The 23,060-nt window shown below is 36.7% G+C and overlaps 3 protein-coding genes across 7 annotated transcripts; 1 reads left to right on the top strand and 2 right to left on the bottom strand.

Annotated features, from left to right (window-relative positions):
* Positions 1–2,966: 2,966 nt before the first annotated feature.
* LOC112734917 (monosaccharide-sensing protein 2) lies at positions 2,967–6,651 on the top strand. Its single transcript, XM_025784442.3, has 5 exons — positions 2,967–3,523; positions 3,615–4,181; positions 4,441–5,381; positions 5,606–5,793; positions 5,879–6,651. Exons 1-5 carry the CDS (start codon positions 3,445–3,447, stop codon positions 6,321–6,323), a joined length of 2,220 nt encoding a protein of 739 aa, XP_025640227.1. The 5' UTR covers positions 2,967–3,444; the 3' UTR covers positions 6,324–6,651.
* A 935-nt stretch (positions 6,652–7,586) lies between these two features.
* LOC112734916 (glutamate receptor 3.2) lies at positions 7,587–11,468 on the bottom strand. Its single transcript, XM_025784441.3, has 6 exons — positions 10,867–11,468; positions 9,417–10,744; positions 9,043–9,320; positions 8,890–8,921; positions 8,398–8,792; positions 7,587–8,321 (listed from the first exon to the last, which is right to left on the bottom strand). The coding sequence occupies exons 1-6, from the start codon at positions 11,132–11,134 to the stop codon at positions 7,779–7,781; spliced, it is 2,844 nt and encodes a 947-aa protein (XP_025640226.1). The 5' UTR covers positions 11,135–11,468; the 3' UTR covers positions 7,587–7,778.
* A 651-nt stretch (positions 11,469–12,119) lies between these two features.
* LOC112734915 (uncharacterized) lies at positions 12,120–22,965 on the bottom strand. 5 transcript variants are annotated; one of them, XM_072233746.1, is made up of 16 exons: positions 22,781–22,913; positions 22,024–22,185; positions 21,239–21,298; positions 20,546–20,721; positions 19,113–20,313; positions 18,644–18,853; positions 18,281–18,507; positions 16,923–16,997; positions 16,036–16,107; positions 15,860–15,958; positions 15,713–15,784; positions 15,518–15,632; positions 14,407–14,475; positions 13,836–14,190; positions 13,211–13,340; positions 12,120–12,959 (listed from the first exon to the last, which is right to left on the bottom strand). In XM_072233746.1, exons 4-16 carry the CDS (start codon positions 20,684–20,686, stop codon positions 12,528–12,530), a joined length of 3,198 nt encoding a protein of 1,065 aa, XP_072089847.1. In that variant the 5' UTR covers positions 20,687–20,721; positions 21,239–21,298; positions 22,024–22,185; positions 22,781–22,913; the 3' UTR covers positions 12,120–12,527. The 5 variants fall into 5 exon arrangements, with proteins under 5 accessions (XP_072089847.1, XP_072089846.1, XP_072089848.1 ...); XM_072233745.1 differs by having other exon boundaries at positions 22,024–22,154; positions 22,781–22,907; XM_072233747.1 differs by having other exon boundaries at positions 22,024–22,154; positions 22,258–22,841.
* Positions 22,966–23,060: the final 95 nt, after the last annotated feature.

Below are 23,060 nucleotides of genomic sequence, written 5' to 3'. Positions count from 1 at the left end.
GAACTCGATTATATATATGTCTCTTGTAAATCATTTCTATCTATAATGATTTAACAATAGGTGTGCACACTATAGCTTAAAAAAAAAAAACATAAATCATTCTAACCCAAAATAATTTAAGATAACCGATGCTTATATAAATTGTTCTAAGGCACACTCCTGCATAAATAATAAAAACTACAAATAACACAAAAAAAAAAAATTATTATAAGCACTTTTATAAATTTAAAAGATTTTTACTATGTTTATACAAGTTACATCAAGTACAAGTAAAATAATGAGTACAACTAAAAATTTTATAATCATTATAATTGAGCTTGATAAAATTTCAAAATTTTTATTATATGTATTTGTTTAATTATTATAAACACTTTGCAAAATTTAAAATTTTTTATTATATAAATAAAATAACATGATTTAATTAACATAGTTTTTAACTCTCATCTCTAAATCCTAAACTATTTAATAACAAATATAGGCATATAAATAACATATTATATTTTTATAAAGTTTAAAACATTTATTTTGCATATGGGAACTAAAAAATTTAGATATAAAAATGAGATACGTGATATATTTTAACATTGTAATTTTTAGTATTTTATAAAATTATAAAAGATACACAAATAGGACCCTCCGATTTGTGTTAAAAAAATAAAAAATTTTGAGGTACACAAATTGGAGGGTCTAATTTCTGTTTAACACAAATGAGATGATGTCTCCGTCCGATTTATATACCTCTATAAATCAGATAGTCCGATTTTTATACTCTAATTAAACGATTCCAACAATTTTTAAAAAAATACCATTACCACTCCAATATCAAAAACAAAAAATTGGTAATTTGTTCTCCTATATAAAGATTTAAAGTTGGGTCCTATGAAAATCTTTTCAAGTTTAGCTGCTCATAATTTTACAGTAAATAAGTCAAAAAAAAAAATATTAGAAAAAGAACACAAATGAGGATTATTACGTACTGTTGAGATTGATGATATGAAAGTGTTAGTCGAAAAATATTTTCGACTAGAATAAGCCAATTCGAGATATTGAAGGGATATTAGGGTGAGAACAAAGGTCAGAATAATGCACGTACATGTATTTATTAGAAGTTATTTTACATAGACTCGGCTTAGCCATTTTTGGGAATCGAATAGGAGGTTGAAAGGGAAATCGGACGGTTACACTAAAAGGAGAAGTTGAAGACTTTCACCATGTGAGGAAATTATGGGTAAAATTTATTAGCAAACGAGCGGGAACGGTTATCTGGAAGTGTGCATACAAGACAACATCATGAAATTAATGATCGGTTATAGGAATAGATTATAAATATTAGAAAGTTTTGGGAAATAAGGGTTGGAATTTACTTCAGAAATTACTGACGCACACTCACATCCCAGTGACTTTCTGAGTCTGCTTCGAGTCAATTTTCTATAGAATTCCTTCCACTCGTCTTTAATTTTTCATTTACATTTTCTGTAAAACTTTACTTTTCCTGCAAATCTATCTTTTCAGCACCATTTATTTTCCTTGTCAGATTTATATTCCAACACCTTTAATTCAATCGAAGGCACTTTATTGCTTGGTTTCAATTCAATGTAAAACATTTCGATTTCAATCAATTTATTTTTCGAATCTCTTCTTTTTCACTTTTTTTTTATATTTTTTTGGCATTTTTTTAATTTATTTCTTGTTTTGATACTCATCTAATCCAAGAACCTTTTGATGTACTTATAGAACTGATACTTATAAAAGAGAAGTAGATTTTGCTCCTAGACTATTAGAATCAAACCACCATCGATTTGCTAAAAATTAACAAAACAGAAAAAAAAAAAAAAACTAAAATACAAAACCCAACCAACCTAGACTGACCCCATCCGCTCATCCCGATGAACTTTTCCCCATCACATATGAGAATGCTTAGGTGCTCGAAATGCAAATTATAATGTTTGTACTAATTTACTAATTGTATGGTAAATTATTAATTGATATTTATAATAAAAATATTTTAATGTATAATATACAAATTAATTAAAAAGAATGAACTTTTTATTTATTCTGAAAACACTTCAGAATGACTCTTTAATCATTAGTCACAAACTGCCACACCCTTCCTTCTTTTTAATTTAATTCTTATTTTTTAGACTATATTATAAAGTTCATACTTTTTAAAAATATAGACAAAAAAAAATGTATAGGTTCACTTAGTTTTAATATAGTATATTAATATAGTATTATTTGTTAGATCACCCACTCAACCTAATTTTATTCACTTGGGAACAATATCTAAAAAAAATAAAAAATTCATAAATAACACTTAATTGAGAGCATGATAAGTATCTTCAAAGTTAAAAGTAATCACTCCAATTCATGGACTTATCAAGTGATCATGAAAAAAAATTAACTACTAATGTCAATCATGACGAAATAGGTATACTTTTGTAACCAAAAGAAAAAAAAGAAACCATGACTATAAGTTTTAGATAAACAAAATAAATAAGTACATTTAACATGATTCTTTAATTAACGCAATTAGATAAAGGATATGAAGGAAAGAAAAATGTTTAATGCAATTTATATATGCTATAAACAATAAAATATTCTTAACATTTTCAAGAAGACGGTAAAAAAGAAAAAAGAAAGTTAAATTAAAATAAAGCAAATAATTTTTTTTTAAAAAGTGTTATTTGCAGTAATGATAAAAAAATAATCTAAATTTATTTTATTCAATTTAATATTTAATAATTATAAATTAATTATATCTAAAATTTTTTAATTATTTTAACAATAATTAAAAGATATAAAATAATTTTTAATCTTTTCTGGTCGTTATTATTTTATTATTACTTACTATTTTTGTAAAAAGCAAATTGCGTTTGAAGGGGAAGCGCGAATGTGATGTGATCTATCTTTGTCGTATTGCTAATAACTGAATGAATGCCGATTGAGAAGCGAGTAACAAGGGCAGGTATCTGGTCTAGAGCATCTGTTGCAGAAAGAACAGGGCGACTCATCCGATAGAATTCATTACTTTTTCCCAGTTCTACTTTCTTGCTGCCAAATAGGAATACCATAGCTAATACTACTATTCTTCCTTTATGCTATTCATTGCACAAGCACTAGTGTGGAAATGCTCTGCTCTGCTCCACTCAGTATTACTGTTATGATTTCTATTGCTATTAGTTATTAGTTAATGATAATAATAATTGAATTAAAAGAGCGAGCTCATACTTTTTAGCATCTGAGCTCATACTGTTACTATCGTGTTCTTAATCTGTCTACATGGTTACATACATTTATACATCATCCCCTTAGCATTAACCCCATCCCGAATTGGTTTCTGATATTGATCCATCAACCTAGTTATCTATTACTATTATTTTGATCTGCTGTTTCTGTTAGTTCCCTTGAGAAGCTGATCGATTAATTACCAAATAAAGTGAAAAAATGAGTGGAGCTGTTCTTGTTGCCATAGCTGCTGCTATCGGTAACATGCTACAAGGATGGGATAATGCTACCATTGCAGGTGAGCTCAATTCAACTTGTCTTTCCCTTCTTGCAATAATAATAATAATAATAATGAAAAATTGAAACGCGGATTGGATTGATGCATGTAGGATCCCTTTTGTACATAAAGAAGGAGTTCAAATTGGAAAGTGAGCCGACGGTAGAAGGTCTAATCGTGGCCATGTCACTGATTGGAGCGACACTGGTGACCACATGCTCTGGAGCTGTGTCGGATATGTTGGGCCGCCGTCCTATGTTGATAATCTCCTCTCTCTTTTATTTTTTGAGCTCTCTCGTTATGTTGTGGTCTCCAAATGTCTACATTCTCCTCTTTGCAAGGCTCATAGATGGCCTGGGCATTGGTTTGGCTGTCACCCTGGTCCCTCTCTACATATCCGAGACTGCTCCACCAGAGATTCGTGGACTACTCAACACGCTTCCCCAGTTCACTGGCTCCAGCGGAATGTTCCTCTCCTATTGTATGGTCTTTGCCATGTCACTTACCAAGGCGCCAAGCTGGAGACTCATGCTCGGTGTTCTTTGGATTCCCTCTCTCATTTATTTTATGCTCACACTCTTCTTCTTGCCCGAATCTCCAAGATGGCTTGTCACCAAAGGCCGGATGTTTGAGGCCAAGAAGGTTCTGCAGCGGCTTCGTGGCAGGGATGATGTTGCCGGTTGGTTGTTGCTTTTCTTTCTCTCTCTCTCTCTCTCTCTTTTTTTAAAAAAAAAATTCTTTTATGAATTATTTCTGAAATCACCCTTACGTCTCCTTCCTCCTTCTAAGCCAAGTAGGATGTTTTATAGTCACTTAAACTCTACATTCATCCCGGCCGACGCTGGACGTTCAGTTGTTATATTTCCAGAGTAGTATTATTTAGGGTTATTTATATGCACGATTTTGGTGGTAACTTCCTTGTCCTTTTCCATGACCAGGTGAGATGGCTTTATTGGTTGAGGGTCTTGGAGTGGGGGGTGATACGACTATAGAGGAATACGTAATTGGTCCAGTCAATGAATTCAGTGATGTGGAGGATCCTTCAGCCGGAAAAGAGCATATCAAATTGTATGGGCCAGATCGAGCTCCATCCATGATTGCGAAACTCGCATCTGGACAAAGTTCCATTGGCCTTGCATCTCGAAAGGGAAGCATAGTAAATCAGAGTGCTCTAGTAGATCCTCTAGTGAAGCTCTTTGGTAGTGTCCATGAAAACATCCCAGAAACAGGAAACACCCTTTTTTCCAACTTTGGAAGTATGTTTAATGTTGGAGGAAATCAACCTAGGAACGAAGATTGGGATGTAGAAGAAAGCCTTGCCAGAGACGGTGATGATGTGTCCAATGCTGCTGCTGGTGATGCCGACGACTCTTTGCACAGTCCACTCATCTCACGTCAACCAACAAGTGGTATGGATAAGGACGCACCTGCTCCTGCCCATGGTAGCCAATTAAGCATGAGGCAAGGCAGTAATTTGCAGGGGAATGCTGGAGAACCCCTTGGTGGTAGTACAGCCATTGGTGGTGGTTGGCAGCTGGCATGGAAGTATTCTGAAAGAGAAGGGCCAGATGGGTCAAAACAGGGTGGTTTTCAGAGAGTCTATTTACACCAAGACGGGACCCTTGGATCCAAGCGCGAGTCTCACCTTTCACTTGTAGGTGGTGCTGATGGGCTGACAGATGGCGAGGTTGTTCATGCGTCTGCTCTGGTCAGTCAGCAAGCCCTTTACAACAAAGAGCTTATGAATCAGCAGCCAGTAGGACCAGCTATGATTCATCCATCTGAAACAGGTGCAAATGGGCCTAGTTGGAGTGATCTTTGCGAACCTGGAGTGAAGCAGGCGTTGATTGTGGGTGTGGGGCTTCAAATTCTTCAGCAGGTGATGACATCATTTTGGTGCTCACTGCCGTTATTTACTTATTTATATTTTTCAATTGCCTTGATACGACAGCATTACACATTACATTGTTTTGTAGCCAAATCACGCTTACTGATGCTTCAACAGCGCAGTTTGACGCTCCTTGAACATGCATGGCTAACCAGTTATACTGTGTGTTTGTAATGAAAAGTGAAAAGCATCTAACTACTCTTTGAACATTGCAGTTCTCTGGTATAAATGGGGTTCTCTACTACACACCTCAGATTCTTGAGCAGGCAGGAGTTGGTTATCTTCTTGCAAGCTTGGGCCTTAGTTCCACTTCTGCGTCGTTTCTTATTAGCACTGTGATAACCTTGTTGATGCTACCTTGTATAGCTGTTGCCATGAGGCTCATGGATATATCGGGAAGAAGGTATATCGACATGGTATTCTTATGGTTTGTCCATTTTTGTTTTGCTTAAATTAAATGATAAGGTTACTGTTGAATATTGGTTTAGGGCTTTGCTGTTGAGCACAATCCCGGTCTTGATAGCATCTCTTCTGATATTAGTGCTAGCGAGTTTTGTGGATTTGGGGAGTGCCGTGAATGCAGGAATCTCAACAGCAAGCGTGGTTGTGTACTTCTGCAGCTTTGTGATGGGATTTGGACCGATTCCAAATATCCTCTGCGCGGAGATCTTCCCCACGCGAGTTCGGGGTCTCTGCATTGCCATATGCGCTCTTACCTTCTGGATTTGTGATATCATCGTCACCTACTCTCTCCCAGTTATGCTCAACTCCTTAGGCCTTGTAGGTGTTTTTGGTATCTATGCGGTTGTGTGCACTATAGCCTGGGTATTTGTCTTCTTGAAAGTCCCAGAAACCAAGGGCATGCCACTAGAAGTCATCATAGAGTTCTTCTCTGTCGGGGCAAAGCAGGCACAAGCTGCCAATAATATCTGACTTCCCATCACCGCATATTCATATTTTCTTTCTTCCCTTTTTTTGCGGACGCTGGAAAGTGGAAAGAGAAGGACTTCCCCCAATTTTCCATGAGTTGATCAGATTCACAAAGGAGAAAGTATGTTCATCTTCAAAGCGTTCATTTTATTTTTCTGGCCTTGTAGGCATCAACATACTAGCTCAACAAAGAATTTTAACGAGATTTGAATACAACTTTTAGTTCCCGAAATTGTGATTTTGTTTGCCAAAAGAAATTAATTTACCTCCAAAAACAAAAATTTGATAGGTTCCTATCTCATTATCCTATATTAAATTAATGTTTGATTTATTATTTTTTTTAATTTATATTAATTTCTTTATAATAGTAGTAGTACTGTAGTAGTACTAGTTTGATATTTTCTTGGACATGGTAATTTGATCATCTTAAAACTAAATTGTTATAAGAATTCAAACTGACTAGTTTTTAATTTCTCATATCAACCAAAAATAAACGTCACATCTTAAAAAATCCACAACATGTCTAAAACCCAAAAACAAAATGAAAAAGAAATTTCTTGATCGACCAACCAGGGAAAGCGCAATGGGTATCGTAATGTTTCGGAAGCCTTCACATATTTTAGCCAAGAACAAGCGGTGGATGGGAATGAACTATTTGTATCGGAGATAACCTATAATTTCATTGATTGATACAAGGAATAATTTGATCTATAATGCTTGCACAGTTAAACCACCGTAAAAAATTACTCAATAGTCAATAACGTCATGTTTACAAATTACAAATCTTAATGTTTTCGGTAACTAAATCGGTCATTATATAGAATACATATAAAAATAAATTAAAAATACATATTTATATATAAATATATAATAATTAATTTGATGACTAATTAATTGACTTGGAAACAAGTTGAAAAGACAAAAAATTCTATAAAAATTATAGTTAAGAGTAAAGACTCCAAATATATGTATTTTATATATAGACTCTTTGTGTCTCATCAAACAAATGACCACGTTGTGCATGTCACCACTAGACAAACGCTATCCATGTTACCTATACACACCCAAAGTCCTTCCCTAAGTATTAGATCAAGTAAGACCTATGCAAATTTATCAACCACAAAGTTTTAGTTATAGAAAATCTCTCTAGTGGAAACAAATAAAAGCTTTGCTAGATTGACCTAAAATATAAAGGAAGCTAAAGAGAACATTGTTCTACCTTCTAAGAGTAGGTTCTTGGTAAATAAGTACATGGAAGATTGGAAGTTAAGTGAAGGGAAAAGATAAAATAGGAAAAATATGAAGAATAGACATTACTTGGGTGCACTTTAAGATTAAAATTAGTATACAACCCCTGCCAGTCTGCTACCCTGCTGCGATGTCTCACAGTAATATAATTCTACATAAGAAATCGAGAAAAGAGGAGCAAGAAACACACAATGACATCCATTATCTATTCTACTTGATTGCTTGATCGGTGGAACCTGAGTAGCCGGCATTTGGTCCTGACTGTTGAGAAGTGCCTATGTGTATGTGTAATTTCTTGGGCATGGCCATGGTCCTTAAACGGCTGATTCTGGTTCTGGATCTGGAAGATGAGATATCCTCAAGTTTCCTTTTTAACTTGCCGCTGCTGCTGCTGTTGCGTGATGTGTCTTCCTTTTCATCAACGAAGCTTAGAAATGTCTGTATGCGTGCAGAACGTGAGGTGCTGGAATGACCAAAAGGATGATTGCCTCTCTCTCTTTCCGGGGAGTTCTGACTGAATTGGTATGCCACCGAGGGCAAGTAGATAAGGAGCGCCGCCAAACACGCTATCCCGCAGATCAGGAATAGGCCCCGGAAACTGTTGAATTGAAGCTGCTCATCCTGTGCACCGCGAAAACCACAGGCCTTCTTTGAAAGCCACTTATCATGGATCTTGCTAAGTTCACCGTTCTCGGATAGACTCAGAATGGCAGTTGACATGTCAATGGCTAAAGGAGAGTCCCTCCGGAATGCCTGCCACCCAATAGCAGCTCTCATCACAATTTTTAAATCCAAGGGAATAACAAGAGAGATAGAGATAGATACTCACAAATCCCCATCCACTTTTGGTGAACTCTTGGCCCCTAATTGAGAATTGGCAGTGTTCTGACAGGAAGAGTTCAACATATGGGCGTTCATCTACCACAGCGGCAACAGTTCCCTTCTCAAGGGCAGAAGCATATTCTTCTGGCGAGCCAAGGGGAACAAGCCTATGTTTTGGGATGTTGAGTTCCTGAGTGAGATAATTCTCAGCAAATGACCCTACCTGGAATCCTATGGGCTTGTTGCTTGTTATCAAGGTGTCAATGCCCGTTATGGGTGAGGACAGCTGCTGCACAGTTAGAATTGACGTCAAGCTTGCCGTGTAACTTGAATTGATTATTAGAACCACAAAAAGCCATATTATCAGCACAACACGACCAAGTGGGCTAACTGTGTTCTCTCCTGAAACAATATGCAAGCTAGCTGGTTTGTTTCTATAGTTTAATTACAGACTCATGCACTATATATATCTTGGATATGATTCATCAAGTGGACTTACTGTGCGCAAAGAACATAGTTGAGAAACTAAACCTGCAACAACATACAAAGATATGGTGAGGAGGAGTTACATGAGTTATGTTGACAAACTGAACCGACTAGTACAAGGAGGAAGGAATGTATGACTAATAATTTAAAAGCCAAGCGTGCTTGCCAAAGAACAGTGACTATTTGCGTCTTTGGAGGCCCTCGGAACTCATCGTTGGTCCGGTGTTCAAGAATCCAGATCACTGCTCCAACAAGAAGGAAAAAAAGTGCAGTGACACCCCACATGGGTGCAGTAAATGGTCTCAAGAAAGCCCAAGAACTTGACTTCAATCTTTGAACCGGAGCAACCACAACTAGACCTGACTCTATATATGGTTGAGTAAAATCCACGATCTTTGTTCGGTCAGTGACAATTGCAATGTCACCTATAGCAGCATCAAACACCTGATCAAGGACGCAAGCACAATACTATCAATAAAGAGCAGGATATTTAAATTATGACAACTTCTATGCCGGAAAAAAAAAAGCAGCGTTGCTCACATCCGAAGCAATCATGTTGACAAGATCATAGTAGCTTGGATTCTTATGTCCTTCTCCAAACAGAATGAACCTATATTGAATTGGATATGGAAGCAATTTGATGGCAGCGAGGAATATGTCTATGCAGTATCCTTGAACTACATGGGTGCCATTTATTTGTGAGACGATGCCTTGATAACTGGCTCTGTTGGGGACCCCGATTCTGAGTTGCCTCCCACTATGGGGGAAAACCCATCCACGAGGCCTTTCCCTTGTATTTCCAGGCCACGTCACATTGTATAGATGCTGGTTTGAAACAGAGCGGATGGATGTCTTTCTGTGAAGTTTCTCGGGAGTTGTGACAGAGAGGCCAGAGTAATTGGACCAGTATCCAATAGTCCTGTAGCCAGTGGCATGTACATTAAGGATGTCATAGGATGGATGCAGGGGGGATCTGTTTGAGCCAACAAATTGAATCGGCCCTGTCAATCCAGTCGTGTTTATGCGAAGTATGTTATCCAGTAACTGGTTCCCACCATCAAAGATGCTCAAGGAAGCAAGACCAGCCATACCACCAAAATTTGTATTATTGGAGAAAGAGATGGTCCCATTATCAGCAAAGAATAGCTTCAATGCGTGGGCAATGGTCCAAACAGCATCATAAGCGTAGAGTCCGTATGGGTTTAACCCAACAGAGCCATTACTAATGTGCTTCCACCTTGAGATGAATGCCTGTTTTGGTCTTGACAAAGGGGTGTGAGGGCGAAGCGTGAGAACTCCCCGGATATCCAGAGAGTTGGAGGTGTTTGAAGTTGAATCTAAGACAGTTGAAAGCCAAGTAGTAGCTATCCAAACATAGCCTTGCCTCATCATCCCTAGTCTTTGAGCCACATCAAAAACCAAGAGACCTGTTTGGGCAAAGGTGTGCACTACAACCACTCGAGCTTCCATGCTTTGAATCTTGGCCAGCTCAGAGGATACATCGCTTGCGCTGGCTGTTGGATCAGGGGGCAGTGCTGCTTTATAAGACAACTTACAGCGTTTCTCTGCAAGCTTATCCCCCAACACAGTTATGCCATTTCGGCTCTGATCATCGTCGCTGAACACCGCAATGACCTCTCTCCAACCATAATAGCTAATCATGTCTGCCACCGCAGTCATCTGGAACTGATCGCTGGGTGCAGTTTGAACGAAATAAGGGTACTGAAGAGGCGACAGAGTGGGATCAAGAGCCGTAAAGGAGAGTAGAGGGACGTGGAGCTCATTTGCAAGATGCGAAAGCACATGGGCCATCCCCGAATTTTGCGGACCAATTATTGCTACAGTGTCCGTCACCAACAACTTGAGGGCTGTCATATATTTTACACAATTACCCAACTGTGAATGATGCATGAATCATGAATCATGATGATGAGTGCTAGCTAGTAGTAGTGAAGAAAAATAAAGATGCAAGAGATTGGTGGTACGGTACCCCCAATGAAGCTAAGAAAGCCACTGAAGTTGGAGTCATGGACGGTGATAGACAATTTACGTCCACCCAGGATGCGAGGATCTGCATTGACGTCCCTCTCAGCAGCTTGGATCGCAATTTTGGAAACTCTCCCGTTTATGGTTTTCAATGTGAAGATGGCACCGATTTTGACGACTTCACTCTCACTGCTGGATGCTCCGTCTCCATGCAATAATAGAAGCAGTAGTAATGTTGTTAATGCATGGCATTGTGGCAGATGATTATTCATCGATGATATATGAAGGCGGCACTGTTTCCGATGGAAATTAGTGATGATTATATTATAGCTAGAAGGAGGCAGGGGTTCGGTTTGTGATAGCCGGATAGGTCATAGTGAATTTAAGTATTTAACAACACCTGACCTTTCAAAAGGAAAGACAGAAAAGAGAAGATAATAGTCTACACTACTCTACTACTCAATAGTGCTCACTAGAGGACCACCTATCCACCAGGACCTACTCTGCTCGTGCACTCCACCACCACTACAGTAAGTGAGGCACTGGCAAGTCGCACTTGGAGATGGAGTGGACCGCACCACTTGGAACTATGTTTTCTAGTCTCTCACTAGGTAGGAGCAATATATGAATGAATAAAATCCAATACATGCGCGTTGGATAGTGGGTCATGTTTTCATTTCATTTTTCACGATTTCCACGTGGGAGTGCTGTTTGTATCTACAAATTAAATACCTATGTGACTGCCATGGACGATTGGACGTCGGATTCTATGCTTTTCATCCACAATGCTATAGAGACCACCGTTCATATAACAACATTATTGGATAAAATAGATGAAATTCATTTTATTATTTTTTTTATTCTCGTTATCAACAGTAATTTTTTAATTTGACTACTGGTATATCATAGGAGTAGATTTTCTTAATTTTTTTTCTCGGTAAAATATAATCTTTTATCATTAAATATCTTCTTATATATTTTTTCTTAGTCCTATTCAAAGAATGTAAAATAAAAAATCACACTTTCTAAAATAATTGAAAAAAAATTTGAAAAAAATCCATTCTTGTATATCATTTATTGCTAAAATTTTTCAAAAACAAAAAAAAAAAGAAAATTTCTCAATTTTATTCAAAAAAATGCAAAAATGCAAATAGATCGATATGGGCATGATGGCTCGGAAGATATAGCTCCTGAAATTGACAAGAGGAAGGAGCTATATTTCTCGGAGCGATATCCAGACGAATATGAAGCGCATGGAGAGTAAGAAAATATAACCGTGTTTGGAAAAAGTTAGATTCAATTAGATGGATTTGAGTTCAAATTATATTTAGCAGTATGAAATAAAACGCAATCTTTTTTTTTTTTTTTTGGGTAAACAAATAAAACGCAATCTATTACCCCAAAAAAGCCGAAAACAAAGAATCACAATGAAACTTCCCTCACCAGACAACAATCCGATAGTCATCGGGACCACAATCCTCTTCAAGTGGACAAAGGTACCCTACGGAAAAATTACGAACCAACATGGCAAAATTATAAACAGGTTCAGAATAACAAGGAATACACAGGATTAATACAATGAATACAAATGCCAGGTTCCCAACAATGTGACAGACAACCCATTCCATCAGAGGCAACACCGCAAATAGGAAAAGAACCACAAAACTAAAAAGCACTCCACTTATCAGAACCTCTTCTGTGAGCTTCGTTTTCTGATGAAGTCCTAAATGGCCCAGAGCCAAAGGGATCTGAGTCATCAAATGCCGGAAAGCCTTGAAGATGATCAAAGTCCATATCTCTGCGGACTGAATCAAACCGCGTTGGTGTCTCCCGAGTAGATAAAGTGCCACTATCCTCTGAACGGAAAGAATCAAATCTAGAGAAGTTGTCAAAAGAACTGTCCAACCACTCTTTGGGCCTTTGTGGAGAGCTGCTGGAGCTGAAAAGTGGTGTGTTTGGAACAGAATCATCAAAACTGAATCCGCCACTCTTCAGGAAGGGATCACCACCCTGTGGTGAACCTGTTTTAATCGAGCCAAGGCCCAGATCCCCAGAACCAAAGAAATAGTCATCTCCAGCTCCCTTAAGATCTCTCTCCTGTAAACAAAAACACAGTGTAATCAGCACTCAGCAGACTGCTAGAGGAAAAATCTCCATTGCTCAAACATGTGGCAGCAAATGGAAATCTTAAATATAAGAAATAACAAGTAGACATAGAGATGACGGGAATTCAGCAGAATAGAAGGTAATTATCATATCCAAGTTGAAACCACGTGTTGCACGGCTAATGAAAATTTGAAAAGGAAAGAATTTTGCTGTGACAATAAATAAGTTGAGAATTTTCATACCTCGTTTGTGGTGCTACTGGCATTGAATCCCCAAACTGAGTCAATATCATCATTAGCGTCAAAGGTTCCCCAATTTGGTTCGTCAAAAATTTTCTCACCAGAAAAGACAGACTTGACTCCACTATGATCACTGCACATGCAACATTATATAAGCAATTATTCTACAAGATCATAACATTGTATCAACTGAAACAAAGAAAAAATGAAATAACCCATATAAGTATCCGTTTGAAAAATAATATTGTTGGATTTAAAGTCCATAACGCACAAAATGTTAATAAAATTCACAGCAATTAGCAATGTTGTAAGAGGTGGAATGCAAATTGAAATAGCCTGAAAAACTGCAAGGCTAAAAAGTGAAGGTTTTACGCCAAAAGAATACTTTCATGACCTAGTTGTTAATTGGAGTCCATGGAGCTAACAATAATGTACACGATTTTGCTGCTACATAGTGATGATGAGGATGATGATGGTAGTAGTAATTGTCTATATAGCAATTACCAAGAACTTCAAAGGCATAAAACCATCACAATCATCGAAATTAAGGATACATCCACTAATATTACAACCCAATCACCAATCACAAACTGACCAACATACGGAAAACTAGGATGCAAAACCATACCTTTGGGTTCCTTGTATGATATCTTGATCACGGGGTGAACGATCTTCGCCAGCAGCAATCATCCCCATGCCAGAGTCAGCAAAGTCTCTCTGGGGACTTCCAATAGAACTCCTAGAAAATGGACTGTTAGGAACACTTTTTGCAGACCCATCTTCACTTTTATTATGAATATTGCCAACTTCTTGCTCATCTGTGTTCTGGGGATTTTCAGACTTTTTATCACTCTTAGGTGAAGCTGCAATTCTGGAACTATCAATTTCTGAATCTTTCTGTTTCGAAGCCAATGGCAATTTTTGTTTCAGAGGTGCGATGATGTTTTGCACATCAAGTGTGAGTTCTTTGACAAAGGCGAATTCTGCAATGAAGAAATACAGTAATAGCCGTTAAACCATAATTCTATTTGCAGTCACTTGAACTGTATAACTGCTTAAAATTAATCCCACCGAACACCCCTCAGAGAAAATAACAATCAGCAATGACCTTTAATAACGTTATGTAAAGAATTCTCAAAAGTTTAATGGAAGGTGTTATACGTTATAGACAGCAATATATATAGGGTCATTGTGGATACCTTTATCTTCAAGCTTATCCCAATCTTCATCCCAGTCAGCAGCTCCTTCTTGGATACCAGGCTGCCAGCCTTAAGGGATAAAATTGCATGAGGCCAGAGAATATAAGAATGACATAACATGAACGCAATGCAATTGGTTTTTCGATATAAAAAATCTAGTTGAAGAAAGCACACGGAACTCCTGGCAACCACAAAGCGAGGAGAAATAACAGGACGCAAACAAAAGGAGATTAATACTATCTATGTATCAATAGGCCAACAATAATTAAGTAAGACAGCAAAAACTTAGCAACTTTTTTCAACATGGACGGAATCAGTTTTCTACTCTTATTTAATATAGCAAAAGAGAAATGCAACTGCAAAGATTCAGAGAAATACAAAGGATGAGCAGGACACGACTTTACACGTGAAAAAGTAGGAAAACACTGAAAAAAATTGGTACAAGTGAGAAAGTCAGTGCAACAAAGCTTCAAACTCAATCAGCATCTGTTAAATAAACCCTTTATAAAAGGTCATGAGCTTTGCACCAAATAGAGGGTCACTATGCTACTTTTAGTTTGTGTTTTGATGCTTTTTTAAGAGAAATAAATACAAGGTGTGTAGCTTATCTTGCATGTTGTCCCAGCAAAGTTAGTGGGTTACAAGTTGCCCTTCTTTTCATATAATGAATGCATTTATCCAACATTTGACAACAATTACAGCCGCAACTACAACAAAGAACCACAAAAGTGGCAACACATCATATTTCTTGTTTAAAAAACAACCAAAACACAAGAAAACATTTTTGTTTACAACAAATGAGAGTTTAATGAGATTATATTGTAATCTGTCCATGCATATCAATGACAACAATATTGATAAAGGATACACAAGAAGAGCTGAAAAAATATATGCTAAATACCACTTGATTGGGAAACCTATTTAAGTCTCAATGATTTATGTGATACTCATGCTGAACCAAAAACAGTATTCAACAACTAAAACCATTTCTAATATTGATACAACAACAAAAGAACAAAATAAAAGCAGCAATTCCAAATAACAAAGCTATAGGCATCCAAAAGACTAGGGATTCCTGAAACGAAATAATAACATATAAATTAAAAATTACCAAAGGGTAGTTCCACAAGTGTTGTTGGCTTTGCACGTAATCCATACTTCTTACACCGGTTGTTTAGAGATTTTACCAGTTCATCAAGGTCTGATTGGATACAATCAGCATGAGCCTGAAAATTGTGGATGACTTTATTAGATATGATTAGAATTTCTCAGGATGGATATAAATGCTTGATAACGTCAAACCTACCAGTAAAGAATCATCTACATTTCCATCTTGTTCCATCTTGGCAATTGCTTGATACACTTCAATTTTTTTCTCCTGCAAATCAAATAAATATATAATTTGAGAGTACTTAAGAACAGGCTGGAAATAACAACCTTTTAACATATGCACCTGTATGTCACGAAATGTGGCTTCCTCAGTAGTTAACTTGGATGATACATCTCCAACTTGTTTATATTTATCATCGTACTTTTTTGTGAGGATCTCAACCTATGAATGATAAATTGAGAAAATGATAAATATGGTTTGGAGGCAAAAAGAACACAGGTAATTCTAAAGTAAGATACCTCACGCTTGTCAGCTGATGTCCTTTCTATGATCTCATTAAGACGATTGTCACATCTGCTCTTGTACAGAACCTTAGCCAGAAAAAGAACAAGAAATCTTTTCAAAAAGGGAAACAAAAGCAAAAAAGAAAAATTAAGATTTCATTTATCTTAAATTCTAAACCACAAATAGAATGTGAAAGTGGAAGAAGGAGTTTTCACAAATTCTTCTGTTCTTAGTATCCAAATTTTTCAAATAGACACAAAGGAGAGCAACCTGACATTCACACCATTCTTGTCATCTGATATTTTGAGGAAGCAAATGATACGTAATATCCGTCATCTCCACAATCCAAATATAACATATCAATGAAACATTTGGGATTAAATTTCCAGTTTTACCATTCATAATATTCCAAACACACCAACAATCAAGAAATGTAGAGAGATATTAATAGAATGAATTAATAAGCTGAAAACTGAACAAGGATCTTTTAGGAAGAATATTTCATAATCATACATTGGTTTTGGGTTATTGGTCCCTATGCATGTGGCTAAAGTTACAGATGAAAAGGATGGAGGGAGATTTTTTTATTTTTGGCCAGTAGTTATCTAGAGAAGTAACCAAAGGCTGACATAAGGGGGAGTCACACCTATTAATGAGAAACGTAATACTAAAATCATCACAATGAGTAAAATATCCTTCTTAGCAAGATCCCTTCTTTAAGTGATTAAGAAACCATGGTATCAAAAGAATTTCCTACCAAATTAGATTTTAGATAAAATGGTATATAGCTCAGCCTCAAATGGAATGAACAGTCAAATCTAGAAAGGAGACAAGTAAATATTAAAAGGTACAAACTACGGAGTTTTAATAAGAGATAAAGGTAAGCCAAGAAAATACTCACAAGTTCCTGCATTTTTGCATGGCAGAATTCTATTTTCTCTCTGGACTCCACAATTTCTTTCTCAAGTGCTTCCACCTGCAGTTAACAAAGGAATACAGACATAATAATTAACTGTCTTCAATTTGGAACACAATTGAGTATAATCAGGTATACACAGGCAGGAACGGATCCAGAAATACTATTTTGGAGGGGCCAATAACATATATAATATTAAAAAATTATACAAAAAATTATATAATGTAAAATGTATTACAAAAATATATCGATAGAGAATATATTTTAAAGTACAAAAAATATGTATGTATTTTTTATTAACGAAGTGGTCGATTTTTCGTATCATAAAATGTATCGATAATAGAATTTGTGTCAAATTTTTCAGCAATTTTCTTTTCAATATAATTAAAAGACAATTAGTAAGAAATTAACCTTTTATTTTGTTTATGAGTTATTCTTCACAATAATTCATCGCTAAAAAAGATCTCTCAGTTGTAATAGTTAAAACAGAGAGAATTAATAGCAAATGAATCAAGAAGGACGCTCACAAGAAGAAAAAAAAATATACTTTATGGGATTTGAAAAATTTTATTTAATTAAAAAATATTAGTAATAATATCTTTTCAGATTTTTAATATTGTTACTTACTTTTTTAGTTATTAGAAATCATTAATATTTAGGTTAGGCTAGACTTTTATTTATATTAGACTAAATACTAAATAAATTTTTAAAAAATTAAATTATACTTAATAACTTATTACTATTAATCTTTTTTTTAAAAAAGTTGGGGGGGCCGAGGCCTCCACTCGCCCCCCCTTAGGTCCGTCAACAGGCTGACATAATGATATGCATTCAACGAATGACTATTTAGAATATGAACTTTCCATTCTGCCTTCAGAGATACTACTGACACCCAATAATTTTCATATTACAACCAGTATCAGCATAATAGATTAAGGGAATAAGCATTCATTTTGAAATTATAATACAACTCACATTGTCATTTCACCACATCCCAAAATAAGTTGGTTTTATTTATGACCATGGACAATCAGAAAGAGTTACCTTTTACGAAACTAAAATTAATCTTTAAACAATGGTAGTCGGATAATAGACAGGCAAAATACAGCTGGCAATAGGTTACTTGTGCTAACTTTTCCATAAAAGCAACAAAGAATCCGCAGCGGCATTAATGGAATACAAAATTCAAAAGTAGAGCTATCAAAATACAAAAATACCAGTCAAAAAGCTGTAGTTCAACTGCCAATGTCACTGTTCAAGATCATGCACTTCCAAATATGCTCAAACAAATGCAAATTATCGTACAACAATATTAAGCACAGAAACAAAAAGTGAATGGTTACCTTCTTATCAGCTTCTGATGCTTCTTGAAACTTTGAATTAATTGAATTTTGCTCATCTGAACTCAACTGATTAATGACGTGCTTCTCCAACACTGGAACTTGGGACTTTTGCTGTTTTTGAAGTCCTTCATCAGACAGAAAAACAGAAGCTGGCCTTGGTGGCCGGCCTGTAGTTGGGTTCACTCGTTGAGCACCAGGGTCACTCATCCCTTCCTCTTGTTGAAAACCTTCCAAAAATAGAGGGTATAGAGAAAAATACTAGTTTAAATATTTTCCATATATACAAATGATTGTGCGGACGTGTGTGTGTGAGAGTGAGAGGAAAAGGGGGAGGGGGAGAACCAGTAATTCTTGGACACCAACCTGATGGATTTCCCCAAGTTACAGAACTGTACTGAGTGGCAGGTAGGCCAGAAGGTGGTAAAGCAAGGAGAATGTTACTTGGAAGTACTCCTGGAAGAGCACGTCCTTCCCTGTGTTGTTCCATTAGGTACAGTGCAATACAAAACTCCCTGAGAGAAAGCATGCTATCATTATCTTGATCAGATAAGTCCCAAACCTGCTTTAAAACCTCTGGAAAATATAATCATATGTAGAACTCATGATCAGGGAATAAGCTAGCCATTGAAAAATTATAAACATGGAACATGTGAAAAATAGGATGATAGAACAGGCATTGCCTGAAACAAATCCAGAAATAAAAAGGACAAGATACCCCATGCAAATCAATCATTCTTAAGCTGACAGCCCATGAAATGGAGAAGAAGAAAACATAAAGAAAGCATTTAAAGCCTCCTGTCGAAGCAAGAACAGAAGTATAAGAAAAATATACCCCGTGGTAATCTCCAGCTAAGGAACAAGTTCCGGGCTTGTTCCCCAGTGATTTTCCCATCCCTATCTGTATCTACTGCAACAAATACTTTTGTATACTTCTGAATATCAGTTGAAGTCATCCTTGGCCATGGAGATTGAGGCTGACTAGAAGCAGAATCCTGCAACCTCACTGGATGTCCAGGTGGATTTGGCATATTATGTGTTTGGACCAAGGCATGCTGATTCTGTTTCCCCACTGGTTGGACCTGTGGAAGCTGTGCACCAACAGGCTGGGATGCAATTGGGCTCTGCAAAGATTCAGTCAAGCTAGTCCTAATAGACTGCTGGTTCCCTCCAGATACAGGAACAGTAGCTGATGAAAGTGGTGAACTTCCAGAAGAAAATCCTAGTGTAGAAGAATCTTTCTTGGGCTGAAACGAGCTTGCAGAGAACATATCCCCTCCAAAGGCTATATCAGAAGCAACACCATTCCCAGAAGTATCCGCTGACTTAGAATCCTTAGCCGCTTGATCAGATGACTTAGTGCCAGAGGCAGGATATTGTCCCACTGCCAGTCTAACATTTGATCCAGATGTTGCAAGCCCAGACACCTCCTGAGTAGATGTGGGACTACTTCCTCTAGGTGCTATTAGAGAGGATGTTACCGCTGGAACACCAACCATCTGGGGAGTGGACCCATCACTTTGTATGCCATGAGTTTCAGCATGAGGTCCTCCACCAGCCATCACTCCACGGATTCCCTGATTGGCAATACCAGGTGCTAGATTAGAAGCACTATCAGGGATATTTTGTGTTGGCTTCACTAATGGGCTTCCCGGGTAAGGAAGATTTTGCTGGTTTCCACTTAAACTTGGGAGTGGCCCTCTTAGTCCAACATTTTGATGGGGCATAGAATTAATATTACTCTGTGATGCAGATGCAGATGCAGATGTAGATGCAGGTGCAGATGCAGGTGTAGCTGTGGTGGTGGGCATAGGTGAAGGCGTAGGTGCAGAAGAATTCAGTTGGGGTGCAACTGTGGCACTAAAATTGATTTGAGGTGCAGGTATTTTAGATGTAGCTGGACCATATAATGCTGCTTTTACTATTTCAGGAGTAAGCTCCCGTTTACTTTGCGCTACAGTGACAAGCTTAAGGGCATTGTAAAACTCTGCCCGACCAAGGAATCCACTCTGGCTTTGGTTTGCAAAAGCCCAAATCTGCAGAAGAAGGCCAGCAAGTGAGTGTTAAGTCAGTAACTGCACTCACAAGTAGGCATAAGAGGACTAACTCAAGTTCAGAGAAAAGCAAACAGGATACTCTAAACCAATAAGATTAAAGCGCAGCTACCAAAGCACAAATAGAGGCAGACGACGAATTAAGAAATAAATGAATGAAAGAATGAATCATTTAACAATAATATATGGCTGGTGGGGCTGTAGGTTCTCTTACCTGAGCGAGGACCTGCTTGGGCAAACCAGAGCCTTGGAAGAAGGAGACAGCTTCGGTGCCACTGATGCGGCCGTCGTGGTCCAAATCAGCATGCCGAAAATAAGCATCAAAGAGATCGACATTAGAAGCTCTAGATGCCATTGCTCCACAGACCGCAATCAACAATCAACACAAAGCTGCACCAGAATTTTGTGCTCAAATGAATTCACAGATTGTGCCATACACTATTGGGGTGTGCATGGTTTGGATTTCAAAAACTTTTGAAGAAATCCAAAGCCAATCCAAATTGAAACCAATTATATGGTTCTAAATCCAAACCATAACTGGTTTTATAGACTAAACTGGTTTCAATCAGTTTGAAAAAATAAACATGTTTAAAACTGGTTCTGAATTTTCAAACTGGTTTTTGTTGTCAACCAGTTTTAAATCCAGTTTTTGCTGCAAATCTGGTTTTGACTGAAAATCCAATAATAAATCTGGTTTTTAAATCTTTTTTCTAATTGCAAATCCAATTTTTGTTACAGTCTTATATTCTGTTTTTAAAACCAATTAACAACCAATCTATACGGAACTATATGTCTAAATGTTCGTTACAACATCAAAAATTAAATCTAAGAAACAAAGATTAATCTATATAACCTTTAGTCTTCATCAAGATGAATGAAAAAGTAATAATGATAGTATGATACTCACTAATCAAGCTCAGAAGTAAGAACCGAATGTTGTATAAATCTGGTTCACAAATCTCAGTACCTAACACAGTGCAGCAGTGAAAGATTCATGGTCATTCGTGTATTAGTAGGAAATGTCAAAGCATGCACTCAAAATCTTAGTGCTTAGAGGCAGCTCTTGCATCTTCTAAAATACATCATTTTACTCCCAAAAGAGACTACCAGAATGCCAAAAAATTCCACTCCCACAGCTAATACAAAGGAGCTAACAGGCAAAAGAATAACTTGGAAAACATTTTTAAGAACCAATATTCAAGAGCACAACTTTCTCAAAACACAATTCATTTGATGATTTGGTCAATGCAAAGCCTGGACCATAACAATCTTAAAACTGAAGAAAAGCCTATCTATTTTACATATGTAGTGCTAAAAGAAAAAGGTAAAATCCTTTCAGTTAATCAATTCAAGAACCCCAAAACTGTTTAAAATAACGTATAATCCAATTATCAATAACAATACTCCGTTTCATTGAATTATCATGCGGATATCATTATGTGTAAAGAAAATTCTATGAATAAAACACACTAGAATTAAGAAGAGAACTATGCACAATGGTAAGATTTCATGATATTTATAATCAAATTCATTATACCCAAAAGAAAAAAAAAAGAAAGAAAAATTGTGTTTCACTAAAAATTGCTATTCAAGTTCCAGTGTGAATAGAAGAGCTGACAGGACAAGAAACATTAATAAAGTTAAGTTGCACAAAGCTCAAGAAATTTTGCTTAAACCAAATGTAAAAGTTACTCAAATAGACGTATTAATGGTTCTTCAAGTTCTTCCAGAGGGGGTATGATCAAGCTTGTTGTTATTCAAAGATACACTAGGGAAGCTGCAAAATTTGGAAAGGAATCCAGCTACCCTTGCCCATGCGGCTACTGTAAGAGTGGCAGAGAAGAACAGTTCGTACTAGAAAAAGGTTATTAAGGTACAGTTGAAATCAATAAAGAATTTCTATGCAAAAGAATATAACTATTGTACCTCATAGAATCATAACTTGGTAGTTAAAGCTAATAGGTTCATACGGTTTCACACTGGTTCAAGAACATGCCAAATAATCTAACACATTGTTTTGCTCCAAAAAGACACTAGCATTATGCCAGTAAATGAACTCTCCCCCCCCCCCCCGGGCCACCGGCGGCGGGGAGCGCGGAGGGAAACCATAATGTCAATTCTATAAGCTCTATTCACATCTTTGCCTAAGCACACTACACGTATACATATAGGAACACAGAACAACAGCAATTTGGTTCTACTAACATAGATTGGAATCAGTTTGTCTTCTACTACCTTGCTCAATCTATTTTTCAAAAACTTAAAATCAGTTTGTCATTTGATATTTTTGGAGTTCCAACCACCCCCAACAAAAACCCACATCAGAAGTGTCCAAAATCAAAGGAAGAACAGCACAGGATGTTAGATCCACCACCCCAAAACAGAGAGACATCAATCAGCAACACGAATTTGGCGGGTGAAAAAAATAAATAAAGCGAAGCATAAAAACCTTGGATCCCGAAACCAGTCTCATTAGATCAATCCACTTTCCACCTGCGATCTTGATTCCCTCGATTCCAATGGCAAAAACATTCCATTTGAGCTTACGGACAATTTTAATCCTTTTTACGTTTCCATTTTTTCAAAAATACCACTGCCTGTTAATTGTATTTTACTATTTCCACTACTATTTTCATTTTTCCCTTTTTCTTTAACTAAAATAAGACCGGACAATGGATAGTAAATTAACGATAGTATATAATAAATAGTAAAAATAGTTATATTTTATA

The sequence above is a fragment of the Arachis hypogaea genome, chromosome 3 (assembly GCF_003086295.3).
Source record: "Arachis hypogaea cultivar Tifrunner chromosome 3, arahy.Tifrunner.gnm2.J5K5, whole genome shotgun sequence".
Lineage (NCBI taxonomy): Eukaryota > Viridiplantae > Streptophyta > Magnoliopsida > Fabales > Fabaceae > Arachis > Arachis hypogaea.
The sequence above is the reverse complement of the archived record's forward strand: the minus strand, read 5'-3'. Positions and strand labels throughout refer to the sequence as shown.

Bases quoted from the DNA above. Each gene is read 5' to 3' on its own strand.
- LOC112734915 (XM_025784440.3), bottom strand. From the start codon at position 20,686: ATGGCATCTAGAGCTTCTAATGTCGATCTCTTTGATGCTTATTTTCGG. The intron at 20,314-20,545 runs GTAAGAGAACCT...CTTCTTCTGCAG, and splicing joins CCAAGCAGGTCCTCGCTCAG to ATTTGGGCTTTTGCAAACCA. The intron at 16,108-16,922 runs GTGAGTATTTTC...TTTCTGGCTAAG, and splicing joins ATGCAAAAATGCAGGAACTT to GTTCTGTACAAGAGCAGATG.
- LOC112734916 (XM_025784441.3), bottom strand. From the start codon at position 11,134: ATGAATAATCATCTGCCACAATGCCATGCATTAACAACATTACTACTG. The intron at 8,922-9,042 runs GCAAGCACGCTT...ATGTTGTTGCAG, and splicing joins CAAATAGTCACTGTTCTTTG to GTTTAGTTTCTCAACTATGT. The intron at 8,322-8,397 runs GTGAGTATCTAT...ATTGGGTGGCAG, and splicing joins CCAAAAGTGGATGGGGATTT to GCATTCCGGAGGGACTCTCC.
- LOC112734917 (XM_025784442.3), top strand. From the start codon at position 3,445: ATGAGTGGAGCTGTTCTTGTTGCCATAGCTGCTGCTATCGGTAACATG. The intron at 5,382-5,605 runs GTGATGACATCA...TGAACATTGCAG, and splicing joins GGCTTCAAATTCTTCAGCAG to TTCTCTGGTATAAATGGGGT. The intron at 5,794-5,878 runs GTATATCGACAT...ATATTGGTTTAG, and splicing joins ATGGATATATCGGGAAGAAG to GGCTTTGCTGTTGAGCACAA.